This window comes from Callithrix jacchus, chromosome 13 (assembly GCF_049354715.1).
Source record: "Callithrix jacchus isolate 240 chromosome 13, calJac240_pri, whole genome shotgun sequence".
NCBI lineage: Eukaryota > Metazoa > Chordata > Mammalia > Primates > Cebidae > Callithrix > Callithrix jacchus.
Genome location: NC_133514.1, coordinates 76,475,053 through 76,490,659, shown reverse-complemented (window position 1 = coordinate 76,490,659; position 15,607 = coordinate 76,475,053). Strand labels below are relative to the sequence as shown.

The 15,607-nt window shown below is 35.7% G+C and overlaps 1 protein-coding gene across 13 annotated transcripts in view; it reads left to right on the top strand.

The window, feature by feature from the left end:
- CCDC178 (coiled-coil domain containing 178) overlaps positions 1 to 15,607 on the top strand; it is a 482,007-nt gene that overhangs the window by 41,646 nt on the left and 424,754 nt on the right. For all 13 annotated transcript variants that reach the window (XM_078347961.1, XM_078347960.1, XM_054244101.2 and 10 more), the window contains 2 exons: positions 7,602 to 7,661; positions 9,665 to 9,754. Coding sequence is in view for 11 of the 13 variants with exons in the window: in XM_054244101.2 (XP_054100076.2) it covers positions 7,602 to 7,661; positions 9,665 to 9,754 (150 nt within the window). In the remaining 2 variants the exon portion in view is untranslated. The remainder of the gene's footprint in view (positions 1 to 7,601; positions 7,662 to 9,664; positions 9,755 to 15,607) is intronic.

Here is a 15,607-nt window from a genome sequence, read left to right as displayed (position 1 = left end):
TATCTTGCACTAGTGTTGTATATTTGTTAAAGTTGATAAATCAATATTGATACATTTGTATGAATTAAGGTCCATAGCTAATTCTTTGTATGGTACAGATCTGTGGGTTTTGACAAATGCATAACGTTATCTCATGCTTCTCAAAATTCTTTCCAACTTACTTAAGTTTAACAAGAAGTGTAGAGGGGCTGAAGTGAATATTTCCCTTCTCTCAATTGGTTAGATTCTGTTAAGGTAGTTTCCTTTGAAAGTTAGTGTTAAATAGAACATTCTGGGCATATTTCAAAATGGCAATTTTTACCCTGGGAATAATTCAGAATAGTTACTTTTCCCCTTCTTCTAGAGGTAGGAAGGAATATTCCTCAAAATGTGCCTGTGAGAACATGGTGAGCTCCTGGAGATAAAAGTCAAAATATACTTGACCCTGTAAGACTGACTCCCCAGAAGTTTGTAACGCTCAAACTAGTCCACACTAAGCTTCCAATAGTTAATCAATTAGATCTTACACTTTTCTACCCATTTTTGGCTCCAGCAACTTCTGCATTTGCCTGACCCTCCAGTTTTGTGGGTGTCAGTTTGCATTGTAACCTTAACTTTCTGATGGACCTAAGAAGAAATGTTTTCCATCCAGTTTTTTCTTTTAAGAAAAACTGAATGCTGACTTTCAAGATTTTTATGTATCAAAGTGTAACTGTAATTTCCAAACTGATTTTGACGAAGTCTGTTTGCTTTATTCCTCTATATGAACTATTGGTTAGTTTTGTTTTTTTGGATGTTCTATATTTTTGTTGAAAACCGGACATTTAAAATAGTAGTATGTGAAAAACTGTGGACATCAAATTCTTTGTCTTCTCTAGGGTTTGCTCTCCCTGCTGATTTTTGTAGTTGTCAATTTAGCAACTTTTCTGAATTAGTTCTCTGAAGCCCATAATTTTTTCCTCTGTGGCCACTGAAATCTCTCTCCAGTTGGCTTAATGGCCAATTAATGTTCGAACAGATACTTCTCTACATTTTTGGAGTCAAATCTCTCAGTCTTTGCTGAGCATCTTTACGTGCATGTTGGGATACGTCTTCAACATTCATCCAAGGACTTGACAACTCAGCCTTAGCCTTTTCTTTTAGCACATGCAGTCTCAAGGTCAACCAGAGGTGAGATATTAGGGCTTTCATGGATCTTTTTCTCTGTGCCAGATCCTCTAATGATAAAGGAAGTTGGTTATATGGATAAAAGATGATACTGAAGTAGTTGTCTGTTGCACTAGTTCTTAGCTAGAATCGTGCATCACAGTAACCTGAAGAAAATTTCTAAAAAATCTACAAGTCTAGGCTCTCCCCTAAAAATTTTGATAGAGTAAGTCTAGTAAAGCCTGGGCCCGTATTTTTACAAATACTTCCTTGAAGCCAGGCATGGTGGTGCATGGCTGTAGTCCCAGCTGCATGGGAGGCTGAGGTGGGAGGATTGATTGAGCTTGGGAGTTTGAGGGTAGCCTGGGCAACATAATGAGACCCCTCCTCTAACAACAACGACAAAGTCCCAGATATCCAGATACTATTCTGGTTAGGAACCACTGAGTAGATAAGTGTAATACGTAATTTCTCATATTTCAGAAACGTAAGATACTTCTAGAAGAGCCGGAGTTTGATAGGTGCTACTTCCTTTAAATCTCTTTTTCCCAATAATATTAGTTTGACTTTTTCTTGATCATACTCACAGCCTTGGAAGTAAAGTCTTGCAGGGAATAACCATATATGTCTATAAATGACAATTCTTCAAGAATGAGGCTTTCAAAAAACTCCAACTCTTTTCTGCTTCCTGTGATATCATAAATGTGGACCTTTATTTTTCAAGGCTTTGTTAAGCTTCAGAGTCAGGGTTGGGACCAAGGGAAGTTAAAATGCCACAAATGTTTGTGTTCTTACCAAGATTTATCTGTTTTTCTTGAATAGTTGCTCACACAGTTGCTGGAAGTCTTTCCTGTATTTCTGGAATTCTGAAAGTGTTGATTTTGACAGTTTTGCCTTTTTTATTCTTTGTATTTATGGAAAGGTAGATTTTTCAAAGGTCCTTATTTTATCATTTTCTCTGATATCTCTTTTTAACTTTTGTCTTTTTTGGTTTTTGTTTCAAGTATTCAGAATTAGAATTTGGGGGACACTGGGTATGAACTTTAGTGTGGCCTTCAATATTTATTTTATATTGTTTTCCACAAATATATCTCACATTCAACAGTGTATTAACATTGCTACAACATGTTAATTCCAGATTTTATTTGATTATTATTAAATAGCTAGTATATTAAATAGAAAATGACCTAATTCCATAGCTGCTCTAGTTAACATTTTTATTACCAAAGAATGTAAATAATTTCCATGTGTTCATTTAATTATTTAATCTTCTCTCATTTGGACCGTCTGATGATGGATTGGTAATAGTTAAATATTTCAACTTATATAAGTAAAACTTGAAACCTTTATATATTATTTATTTTTGTTTCATATTTAGTGAAAATGAATGCCCATCCACCTTATGAATTTCTGTCTTGAATCAAAGAAGATAAAATTATCATTTTAATATATTGTTAAATTATTAAATCTAAATAATGCATGACTAAATGTTATATAACATGTTAATTGTATAATTTTAATATATTTTGAAAAATTTTAAATTATGTAATTCATCAGGAATTTACTTTAGAAAATCTGTTTCCTGACAGAGTGGTTTTGATGAGCACATGGTGTTGGAATTTTATAACTGGAATATTGTATAACAATGCAGTTATCCACTAAGGCAGAAACATGAATTAGAGCATGAATTTATTTGAACCAATGTTTTTTAGGGTCTGTTTAATGTGCAACTCTTTATAGAAACTGACTGTAGGCACATCTCGTTTTGTTGCACTTCACTTTATTGCACTTTATAGATCCTGTGTTTTGTTTTGTTTGGTTTTAATTGGAGGTTTGTGGAAACCCTGCTTCCAGCAAGTCTATTGGCGGCATTTTTCTAAGAACATGTAAAAAACTTTCATGTCTCTGTGTCACATGTTAATACTTCACATGCAATATTTCTAAAACTTTTTCATTATTTTTATATCTGTTATGGTGATCTGTGATCAGTGGCCTTTATTGTTACTATTGTAATTTTTTTCATTTAACATGAACTACACGCATATGACAGCTAACTTAATTGATAAATGTTGCATGTATTCTGACTGTTCCACTGACTGTTCCCCACCAATCTCTTTCTTTCTCCTGTACCCTCTTTGTACCCTGAGACACAACAATATTGTATTTAGGCTATTAATAACCTTACAATGCCCTCTAAGAGTTCAAGTGAGAGGAAGAATTATGTGTCTCTCACTTTAAATCAAAAGCTTGAAATGATTAAGCTTAGTGAGAAAGGCATGTTGAAAGCTGAGATAGACTGAAAGCATAGTCTCTTGTGCTGAGCTGTTAGCCAAGTTGTGAATGTAAAGGAAAAGTTCTTGAAGGAAATTAAAAGTGCTACTCCAGTGAACACATGAATGATAAAGCAAGCAAAACAGCCTTATTGCTGATATGAAGAAAGTTTATGTGGTCTGGATAGAAGATCAAAGCAGACACAACATTCCGTTAAACAAAAGCTTAATCAAGAGCAAGGCCCTAACTCTATTCAATTCTATAAAAGCTAAGAGAGGTGAAAAGGCTGCAGAAGAAAAGTTGAAAGCTGGCAGAGATTGGTTCATGAAATCTAAGGAAATAAGTCATCTCCATAGCATAAAAGTGCAAGGCGAAGCAGCAAGTGCTGATCAGAAGCTGCAGCAAGTTATCCAGAAAATCAGGCTAAGCTAATTGATGAAGATGGACATGCTAAACAATAGATTTTTCAATGTAGTCAAAACAGCCTTACAACAGAAGAAGATGCCATCTAGGACTTTTACAGCTAGTGTGGGGGCCATCACATCTGCCGGGGGGCTCTTGGCTAGCAAGAGGGTCCCAACCTGGAGAGGGGGGTGTGCAGAAGAGAAGAAGAAAGAACAGATGGGGTCTGGAGGGTTGATAAGTCAGATGCTTCATCAACAGCTTTATTGAACTCAGGGTCTGATTATATACGTTACAAGTAGAAGTGTTTACATCATGGGATCGGTGTTTCGTGGGAACAGAAAGTATTACAATACAATCACAAGTCACCATATTTTGGATAAATATGCTGGGAACAGGGAGGTACATAATCAGATTAAAGCAGGGGGTGCAATTATCAGTCACAAGAATCTGGGTGCAATATCTAAGTTTAAAAGTTTAAAAGAAACTAGGGCAGGAGTTTCACAAGAAAATCACAGGCTACATTATAAATCATTAAGTCACAAGCAGTATTGTAAATACTGTATCAAGGGTCCAGGTGTAGGAAAAACATAAACAAAGCAATTTTTACTATCAGCTTGCTTTGAAGATTTAAGTCATAACTTTAAGAAGAAACTATAATGAAGAGAGAAACAAAAGTGGACACTGTGAGAACCAAAAATAGACACTGTGAGAACCAAAAGCAGACACTGTGAGAACCAAAAGTGGACACTGTGCCTCCCATCACCTCAGCACAATAGAATAGTAACTCATGTCATTTTTTGTATATCACATAAGCCTTCTTGCAGTCCTTCTTCCCCATAGCTCGACTACCTTCAACAGGGGGCCTGTGTCCGGGATCAAGCTCAACCATATGGTGTGACCCACTACTTGGGGGTCTGACATGGGAGCGTTCCCACAAGCTAGGGAGGAAAAGTAAATGCCTGGTTTCAAAGCTTGAATGGACAAGCTGAGTCTTTCATTAAAAACTAATGCAACTGGTGACATTATGTTGAAATTAATGCTCACTTACCATTCCAAAAATCCTAGGGCCCTCAAGAATTATGTTAAATCTCCTCTGCCTGTGTGCTATAAATGAACCAATAAAGCCTAAATGATGGTTCATCTGCAGCATGGTATACTGAATGTTTTCAGCCCACTGTTGAGAGCTACTGTTCAAAAAAGGAAAGAAATTCCTTTAAAATATTACTTCCACTGACAACATATACATCCAAGAGCTCAAATGGAGATGTATGAGGAGATTAACGTTTTCATACCTGCTAACACAATATTCACTCTCTAGGCTGCGGATCAAGGAGTAATTTTAACTTTCAAGTTTTATTAGTTAAGAAATGCATTTCATAAAGCTATATCTACCATAGATAGTGACTCCTCTGATGGATCTGGGTAAAATAAGTAAAAATCCATTGAGAAAGTGTATACCATTGAGAATATTCATGATTCATGAGAGGAGGTCAAAATATTGTTAACAGGAATTTGGAATAAGTTGATTTCAGCCCTCCTGGATGACTTTGAGGGGTTCTAGACTTCAGCGGAGGAAGTAACTGAAGATGTGGTAGAAAGTGCAAGAGAACTGGAATTTGAAATGGAGCCTGAAGATGGCAACTGAAGGGCTATAATGTCATGATGAAACTTTCATGGATCAGAAGTTGCTTCTTGGGAATGAGCAAAGAAAGTGGTTTCCTGAGATGAACTCTATTCCTGATGAAGATACTGTAGATATTGAAATTACAACAAAAGATTTGGAATACTAGATAAACATAATTGGTAAATTAACAATAGGTTTTGAGAGGATTGGCTTCCATTTTGAAAGAAGTTCTTCTGTGCATAATATGCTATCAAACAGCATCACATGTTACAAAGATACCTTTTGTAAAAGGAAGACTTACAAAGGAAAACTTTATTGTCCTACTTTAAGAAATTGCCACAGACTCCCCAGCCTTCAGCAACCACCACCTTGATCAGTCCGCAGCCATCAGCATTGAGGCAAGACCCTCTACCAGTAAAAAGATTATGACTTGCTGAAGGCTCAGATGATCATTAACTTTTTAAAACTGAAATATTTTAATTAAAGAATCATTTTAATGTTTAGACATAAATAATACTTAGATGATGTTTAGAAATATTGTTTTAGATATATCACACTCTTAATAGACAACAGTATAGTATAAACATAACTTTTCTATGCTTTTGGAAACCAAACACTTTGTATGACTTTATTGCAGTTGTCTAGAACTGAACTTACAATATCTCTGAGGTACACTTGTATTCTTAGTGTGGTCATTATTTCACTCTAGTGTGTTCCCTCATTCCTCCAGTTACTGTAGTTTTCATTCAGTAAATAGGTATGAACACTTACTATATCTGGGATTCTTTGCTACTTGCCAAAAATACAGTGGCTAAAAATAGATGTGCTCCCTGCCCTCATGAAACTGGTGTGTTGAAAGAGAGAGACATCATAATTTATCTTGGTAATTTAGGAAAACCATTATGAATGTTGAACTTTGGAATATTCTGTTTCTGCATTTCATATGATGATTTTTTATTAGCACAAATCTCAGTTTTATAATTATAAATTGTAGATTTTTTAGTTTGAATCAAATATTTTAAATTTCTTTGAGATATCTAAAATATTTATATAATTATCTGATAGCTTTTTAAAAATGTTTAATTTTTGTGGGCATCATATCTTATCTTGGAATATAATTTATTTTCATATGTCTGTTTTTGTATAGAGAAGAACCTGTTTCTTTTCTCTTCATTGATTAACACATTTATTTCTTGTAATAGTCTTTGAAATATATCCTTAGAAAACTAGACATATTCAGATATTTAAAGGACAAGGCCATCTCTCCACTACAAACACATGCACATATTTGCCATAATTTTTAGATTTTTTTTTGATATTGTTACTTATTTTTAAAATTTAAAAGTAATTGTTGAGTTCTTTATATGTTGTTAAACTGGAAAAAAAAACTTTTGTAATGTTTATCTAGCTTCCTAATGTGAACTATAATTTACATTCTTGTTTGTTTAAACATTTTTTATGTTCTAGTAATATTTTTTGCTACCACAATCTTTTTAAAACCTAGATAATAATTATTAAATATGTTCCTATGTAGGTTATAGTTTTGTGACTATAATGAAATGTCTTTTGAATATATTTTTATGTCATTGGTGTTGGCAATGCTATCTTTTATAAAAATCATGATATATGATTTATGTGACATATATGTAAACTCTTTTTAATCATTTTGAATTTGGACTGGGGATTCTCTAGAGATGCAGTTATGCCATATGTAAATAATTGTATTTCTCTCTCTTCATATACTGTATTTTTTCGATAAACTGTGCTATGTCACAAGGTTAATCTTACTGTACTGTTGGATGTTTAAAATCCATGTATAACACAACACTGGAAATTAGTTTAAATCTTCATTTACATTCTCTTGAACATTAAACAGAGAAATGATGTAGAAATCTTCTGTTAAAATTGTGAATCTATTTATCATCCCAGAATGTCACCCAAAATGACTTCCCATTTTCTTCATGAGTGTTTTCTATCATACATCCTTGCAGAGAAACACCATCCAAACTTTGTCTTTCTCTTCTACTTATCCGCTTAGCCCTTTCTTATGGAATTTAGCCTATGTGTCTTTATTTTGAATCTTATTTCCTTCCCTTACCATTACTAGTGCAATATAGGGCAGAATATTTGACTCAAAAAGCAAATATTTTATTTTATTGTATTTTACCTTTTATAGGTTTAACATGTCAGGAAGTAAAGGCTCTCAGAGAGAAGACATGGTCAAGGACAAATGAAGGTATCCAAAAACTATTACATACAATTTTCATCTCTTTTTTCTGTCACATATTAATTTTTTTTTCAAAAAATTGTAAGCGTGAAAATAACTTTAGGCATTCTTGTGTTCTTCCTAATTGTTTTATTAATGAGTATAATCTTAACACTTCTTCAAAAAAATACTTATCTATTGGTAGTGTCTGTTATATACTCCATTTCCTATATTCCCTTTTTTATTTTGAATAATGCATACTTAGAGAAGAGTGTACAAACTTAATATGTGTTTTTTTCATAAATGATTATGAGGAAACATCTATGTCACCTTCCCTCACTTCACACATAGACCTACAATTCTGATTCTTTCATGTCTTTCATGTCAGTATCTAACTTACACAAGAATTTGATTGTGGAAACTTTATTCTTTTAATACTCTGAACATTCCACAAAAGGGCTACATTGCAAACTCCCCAAGTCACTGGTTGGGGTACTGAATGTAGGGATTGGAGTCATCAAGACTCAGGAAAGTTGTGGGAACATCTGCTTGAAGATTAGAGTAAAACTAAAGTTCAAAGATAATACTGAGGTCTTAATTATGGGAAAACCTCACATCATCATCACAGAGTCTGAAGGAAGTGATTAGAGAAGGGGACTGAAGTTGTGGTTACAATGCCAAAAGCTCAGCAGCTTGGAAAATAGGACATTTGCCTCCAGTGCTCTATTGGAAACGAGCCCCTATGTGTTGGGCTGGCTGATATATCCAGAAGATGTTTTTTTACAGTTTTAGAATTATTTATTTCTGGCCAGGCATGGTGGCTCATGCATGTAATCCCAGCACTTTTGGAGGCTGAGGCAGGTGGATCACCTGAAGTCAGGAGTTCTAGACCAGTCTAGCCAACATGGCAAAACCTCATCTCAACTAACAATACAGAAAATTAGCTTGGCATGGTGGTGCATTCCTGTAATCCCAGCTATCTGGGAGACTGAGGCAGGAGAATCGCTTGAACCCAGGAGGCAGAGGTTGCAGTGATCTGGGATCCTGACTCCAGCCTGGTGACAAAGCAAGACTGCATTAAAAAATAGTAATAGGCACGACACGGTGGCTCAAGCCTGTAATCCCAGCACTTTGGGAGGCTGAGGCGTGTGGATCACGAGGTCAAGAGATCGAGACCATCCTGGTCAACATGGTGAAACCCCGTCTTTACTAAAAATACAAAAAATTAGCTGGGCATGGTGGCGTGTGCCTGTAATCCCAGCTACTCAGGAGGCTGAGGCAGGAGAATTGCCTGAACCCAGGAGGCGGAGGTTGTAGTGAGTTGAAATCACGCCATTGCACTCCAGCCTGGGTAACGAGAGCAAAACTCTGTCTCAAAAAAAAAAAAAAGAAAGAAAGAAAGAAAATGTCAAATAAATGATAATATATTCTTCTCTTTTAGAATTTTGAAACACTTCCTCAGAGATTGTAAAATAAAATAAAACATTTCCCCTCTCTTTCTACCTTTTCTCTTTCTAAAAACAACAGTTTCTTAATCTAGCAATTATTAATCCTATGTAATGATATGTATATGTATATCATTATTTATAATTATAAATCAATCCTACATATCATTAATAGTTAACATAGTAAATATATATAATAGTATATATATATATGTGTGTGTGCATATATATAGGTACCTCATTTTAAAAAAAGGATGACAATGCTTACACACAAATCTCTGCCTTGCTAATTTTCACATAGTGTATCCTGGATACATTCTATATCAACATATAATGATTTATCTGTTTGCTTTAAACAGGCTCATATCATTTTGAATATCTTCTAATGATAAAAGAGTCAAACCAATTGAAGAGCACAGAGAAAATATCTGAGGATAATCTACTGTGGATTTTGTTTAATATTTATATCATAGTTTTTTCTTTTAAGGAGAGCACTTCCCTAACATAGTTTTATACATGATGGTGCTTATTTTAAATTTTCTGTGATATTAACTACTCACTAAAATATGTATTTTTTCCTTTTAAAAGGCAATGTCACATCTCAAAGTTTGGTTCTCTTTGGAGCCTCTAAGGAGACCAGTGAAAGTTTTCATGAAAGTAAAATGACAAACACCGAAGGTGAGGACTGAATGTAAATCATATAGCAAACTATATAAGCTATATTAATATTCCCTCACTAGTTTATGATGTCAATACTATTTCTATATTAAATAAATCCTATATATCATAATAGTTAACATAGTAAAGATATTCAGTAGTAAAGATATAATGTATTATATTGTATTAATTGTATATTATTAATGTATAATCTGGGTTTATGAATTATTATATAATTTCAGAAATGTATGAGTTTTAAAATAAATTTTTAATCACTCAAGCTCTGATTGGCCTGTTCTAGACAGAACATTTCCATTTCATTGAAGACATGTTTCTTAGAAGAAAAAGAAAGAAGGCAAATGTTTGGGGGTGTGTTTTTCATTTTTCTATAATTATTTTCTTTTATTATTTTTTAATTCCATGGTACATGTACAGGATATGCAGGTTTGTTACATAGGTAAACACATGCCATGGTGGTTTGCTGGACCTATCAACCCATCACCTAGGTATTAAGCCCAACATGCATTAGCTCTTTTTCCTAATGCTTTTCCCAACCCTGCCCTCCCTGATAAGCCCCAGTAAGTGTTCTTCCCCTCCCTGTGTCCATGTGTTCTCATCGTTCATCTCTCACTTATAAGCAAGAACATATAGTGTTTGTTTTTCTGTTCCTGTGTTAGTTTGCTGAAGATAATGGCTTCCAGCTTCATCCATGTCCCTGCAAAGGACATGATCTTGTTCCCTTTTATGGCTGCATAATATTCCATGATGTATATGTACCACATTTTTTTAAGTGTATAATTGATGGACATTTGGGTTGATTCCATGTCTTTGCTATTGTGAATAGTGCTGCAATGAACACAACACATGCATGTATCTTTTTAATAGAATAATTTATGCTCCTTAGGGTGTATGCCCAGTAATGGGAATGCTGAGTCAAAGGGTATTTCTGGTTCTCGACCTTTGAGGAATCACCACACTGTCTTCCACAGTGGTTGAACTAATTTACACACTCACCAACAGTGTAAAAGTGTTATTTCTCTGAAACCTCATCAGCATCTGTTGTTTCTTGACTTTTTAATAATTGGCATTTTGACTGGCATGAGGTAGTATCTCATTGTGGTTTTGATTTGCATTTCTGTAATGTTCAGTAATATATGTTTGTTGGCCACATATGTCTTTCTTTGAGAAGTGTTTGTTCATATCCTTTGCCCATTTTGTTAATGTGATTGTTATTTTTTCTTGTAAATTGCCTTAAGTTCCTTATAGATTCTGGATATTAGACCTTTGTCAGATGCATAGATTGCAAAAATGTTCTCCCATTCTATAGGTTGCCTATTCCTTCTGATGATGGTTTCTTTTGTGGTGCAGAAGCTCTGTAGTTTAATTAGATCCCATTTGTCAATTTTTGTTGCAATTGCTTTTGGCAATTTCATTATAAAGTCTTTCCCCATGCCTATGTCCTGAATTGTATTGCCTAGATTTTATTCTAGGGTTTTTATAGTTTTGGGGTTTACATTTAAGTCTTTAATTAATCTTGAGTTAATTTTCATATGAGGTGTAAGGAAGGGGTCCAGTTTCAATTTTCTGCATATGATTAGCCAGTTCTCTCAGCATCATTTACTAAATGGGGAATCATTTCCCCATTGCTTGCTTTTGTCATGTTTGTTGAAGATCGATGGTTTTAGATGTGTGATTTTATTTCTGAGTTCTCTATTTTGTTCCATTGGTCTATATGCCTATTTTTATACAGTACAGTGCTGTTTTGGTTGCTGTAGACTTATAGTATAGTTTGGAGTTAGGTAGCATGATACCTCCAGGTTTGTTTTATTTTTTGCTTAGGATTGCCTTGGCTATGTGAGCTCTTTTTTGGTTCCATGTGAATTTTAAAATAATTTTGTTTCTAATTCTGTGAAGAATGTCAATGGTAGTGTAATGGGAATAACATTGAATCTATAAATTGCTTTGGGCAGTATGGTTATTTTCACAATATTGATTCTTCCTATCCATGAGCATGAAATCTTTTTCCATCTGCTTGTATCCTCTCTAATATCTTTGAGCAGTGGTTTATAGTTCTCCTTGAATAGGTCCTTCACTTACCTTGTCAATTGTTTTCCTAGGTATTTTATTCTCTTTGTGGCAGTTGCAAATGGGAGTTCATTCATGATTTGGCTCTCTGCTTGTCTGTTGTTGGTGTACAGGAATGCTTGCGATTTCTGCACATTGATGTTGTATCCTGAGACATTGCTAAAGTTGCTTATCAGCTTAGGAAACTTCTGAGTGTTTTGATGGGGTTTTCTAGATATAGGATTATGTCATCCTAAAACAAAGACAATTTGTCTTCTTTTTTTCCTATTTGAATACACTTTTTTTTCCCCCTTACCTGGTAGCCCTGGCCAGAACTTCCAGGTTTTGGTATCAGGAGTATGCTGTCCTCATAAAATGAGTTAGGGAGGAGTCCCTCCTTTTCCGTTTGGAATAGTTTCAGAAGATATGGTACCAGCTCCTCTTTGTACCTCTGGTAGAATTCATCTATAAATCCATCTGGATCTGGGCCTCTTTTTGGTTGGCAGGCTATTTATTACTGCCTCACCTGCTTTCAGAACTTGTTATTGGTCTATTTAGGGATTCAAATTCTCCCTAATTCAGTCTTAGGAGGGTGCATGTGTCCAGGAATTTATCCATTTATTGTAGATTTTCCAGCTTATTTGCATAGAGGTGTTTATAGTATTCTCGGATGGTTGTTTGTATTTCTGTGGGATCAGTGGTGGTATCTCCCTTATTGTTTCTGATTGTGTTTATTTGAATCTTCCTTTTCTCTCTCTTTTTTAAATTAGTCTCACTAGCAGTCTATCTATTTTATTGAGTTTTTTTTTTTTTTTTAAGAAAGAAACAGCTGCTGGATTTGTTGATTTTTTTTTTTTTTTGGTGTGTTTTTTTCTGTTTAGCTCCTCAGTTCCACCCTCAGCTTGGTTATTTCTAGTCTTCTGCCAGCTCAGGAGTTTGTTTGCACTTTGTTCTCTAGTTCATTTAGTTGTAATGTTAGGGTGTTGATTTGAGATCTTTCTAGCTTTTTGATGTGGGCATTTAGTGCTATAAATTTCCCACTTAACACTTCTTTAGCTGCATCCCAGAGATTCTGATATTTTGTCACTCTATTCTCATTGGTGACAAAGAACTTGATTTCTGTCTTAGTTTCATTATTTACCCAGGAGTCATTCAGGAGCAGGTTGTTCAATTTCCATGTAGTTGTGTGATTTTGAGGGGGCTTTTTAATCTTGAGTTCTAATTGGATTGCACTGTGGTCTGAGAGAGTGTTTGTTATTATTTCACTTATTTTGCATTTGCTGAGAAGTGTTTTACTTCCAATTATGTAATCAATTTTAGAGTAAGTACCACATGGCACTGAGAAAAAATGTATATTCTGTTGTTTTGGGGTGAAGAGTGCTGTGCATATCTATCAGGTCCACTTGGTCTAGAGCTGAGTTCAGGTCCTGACTATCTTTGTTGATTTTCTGTCTCAAAGATCTGTCCAATACTGACAATGGGATATTAAAGTCTCCCTCTATTATTGTGCGGGGGTCTAAGTCTCTTTGTAGGCCTCTAAGAACTTGTTTTAAAATCTCAATGCTCCTGTATTGGGTGCATATATATTCAGGAAAGTTAGCTCTTCTTGTAGAATTGAACCTTTAACATTATGTAATGGCCTTCTTTGCCTTTTTTGACCTTTGTTGGTTTAAAGTCTATTTTTCCAGAAACTAGGATTGCGACCTCTGCTTTTCTTTTGCTTTCAATTTTTTTTTTTTTTGTAAAATTTCCTCCATCCCTTTATTTTGAGTCTATGTGTGTCTTTGCATGTGAGATGAGTCTCTTCACTACAGCACATGGATGGGTCCTGTCTTTGTATCCAGCTTGCCATTCTGTGTCTTTTAATTGGGGCATTAGCCCATTTACATTTAAGGTTAATATTATGTATGAATTAGATCCTGTCATCATGACATAGGCTGGTTAGTTTTGCAGACTTCTTAATGTAGTTGCTTCATAGAGTTGTTGGTCTGTGTACTTCAGTGTGTTTTTGTAGTGGATGGTAATGGTTTTTCCTATGTATGTTTAGTGCTTCCTTTAGGAGCTCTTGTAAGGTAGACCTGGTGTTCACAAAATCCCTCAGCAGTTGTTTGTCTAAAAAATATTTTATTTCTCCTTCACTTATGAAGCTCAGTTTGGCCTGATATGAAAGTCTGGGTTGGAATTTCTTTTAAGAATGTTGAATATTGTCCCCTAATCTCTCCTGGCTTGTAGGGTTTCCACTGAGAAGAACATTGTTAGCCTGATGGGCTTCCCTTTGTAGAAAACCTTGCCTATCTTTGTGGCTGCCCTGAACATTTTTTTCTTCATTTTGACATTGGAGAATCTGATGATTATGTGTCTTGGGGGTTACTCTTTTCATGCAGTATCTTACTGGGGTTCTCTGGATTTCCTGAATTTGAAAATTGGCCTGTCTTTCTAGGTTGGGGAAGTTCTCCTGGATGGTGTCCTTAAGTGTGTTTTCCAATTTGATTCCATTCTCCCCATCTCTTTCAGGGACTCCAATCAGTCATAGATTCAGTCTTTTTACATCGTTCCATAGTTCTCAGAATTTTTGTTTGTTTTGTTTCATTTTTAAAAAATTGAATCTTGTTTGCCTGCCTTATTTCTGCAAGATAGTCTTCAAGCTCTGATATTCTCTCTTCTGCTTGGTCGATTCAGCTATTGATTCTTATGTTCACATTGTGAAGTTCCCATGCTGTGTTTTTCAGCTCTGTCAGGTCATTTATATTTCTTTCTATACTGGTTATTCTAGTTAACAGCTTCTGTAACCTTTTATCGTGGTTCTTAGCTTCTTTGCATTGAGTTAGAACATAATCCTTTAGGTCAGTAAAATTCACTATTACCCACTTTCTGAAGCCTACTTCTGTCAGTTCATCCATCTCAGCTTCAGCCCCATTCTCTGCCCTTGCTGGATAATTGTTGTGATTATTTGAAGGAGAAGAGGCATTCAAGCTTTGGGGATTTTCAGTGTTTTGCATTGATTTTTCTTCATCTTCATGGATTTATCTACCATTATCTTTGAGCCTAATAACCTTTGGATGGGGTTTTTGTGGCATCTTTTTTGTTGATGTTGTTGTTACTTTCTTTTTGTTTGTTTTTCTTCTAATAGTCAGGCCCCTCTTAGGCAGGTATGCTACAGTTTGCTAGGTGTCCACTTCAGACTCTGTTTGCCTCCATATCACCAGTGGACGCTGCAGAATAGCAAAGATTGCTGCCTGCTCTTTCCTCTGGAAGCTTCATCCCAGAGGGGCACCGACCTGATGCCCTGACCTGAACTATCCTATATGAGGTGTCTGGCAACCTTTGTTGGGAGGTCTCACCCAGTCAGGAGGTATGGGGGTCAGAGACCCATTTGACAAGGCCATCTGTCCCTTTGCAGAGCTGGTGTGTTGTGTTGGGGGAATCCCCGTTGTTAGGATCAGCTGTTCTCTAGAACTGCCAGGCAGGAAAGATTAAGTCAACTGAACCTGAGACCATGGTCACCCCTCCCCCATGGTGCTCTTTCTCAGGGAGACGAGAGTTCTGTCTGTAAGTCCCTGACTGGAGCTGCTGGACTTGCTGCAAGGAGGCCCTGCCCAGTGAGGGAGGGATCTGAAGAAGCAGTCTGGCCACAGCTGCTTTGCTGCACTGTGGGGAATTTCACCCAGTCCAAATGTCCTAGCCTCTTTATCACTGTCAGGGGAAAATATCCTACTAAAGCCACAGTAATGACAGTCTTCCCTCCCCGGTGGTAACTCAGTCATCCCAGGTCAACATCAGTCTCCTGAGCTGACAGTGGGAATTTCAAGT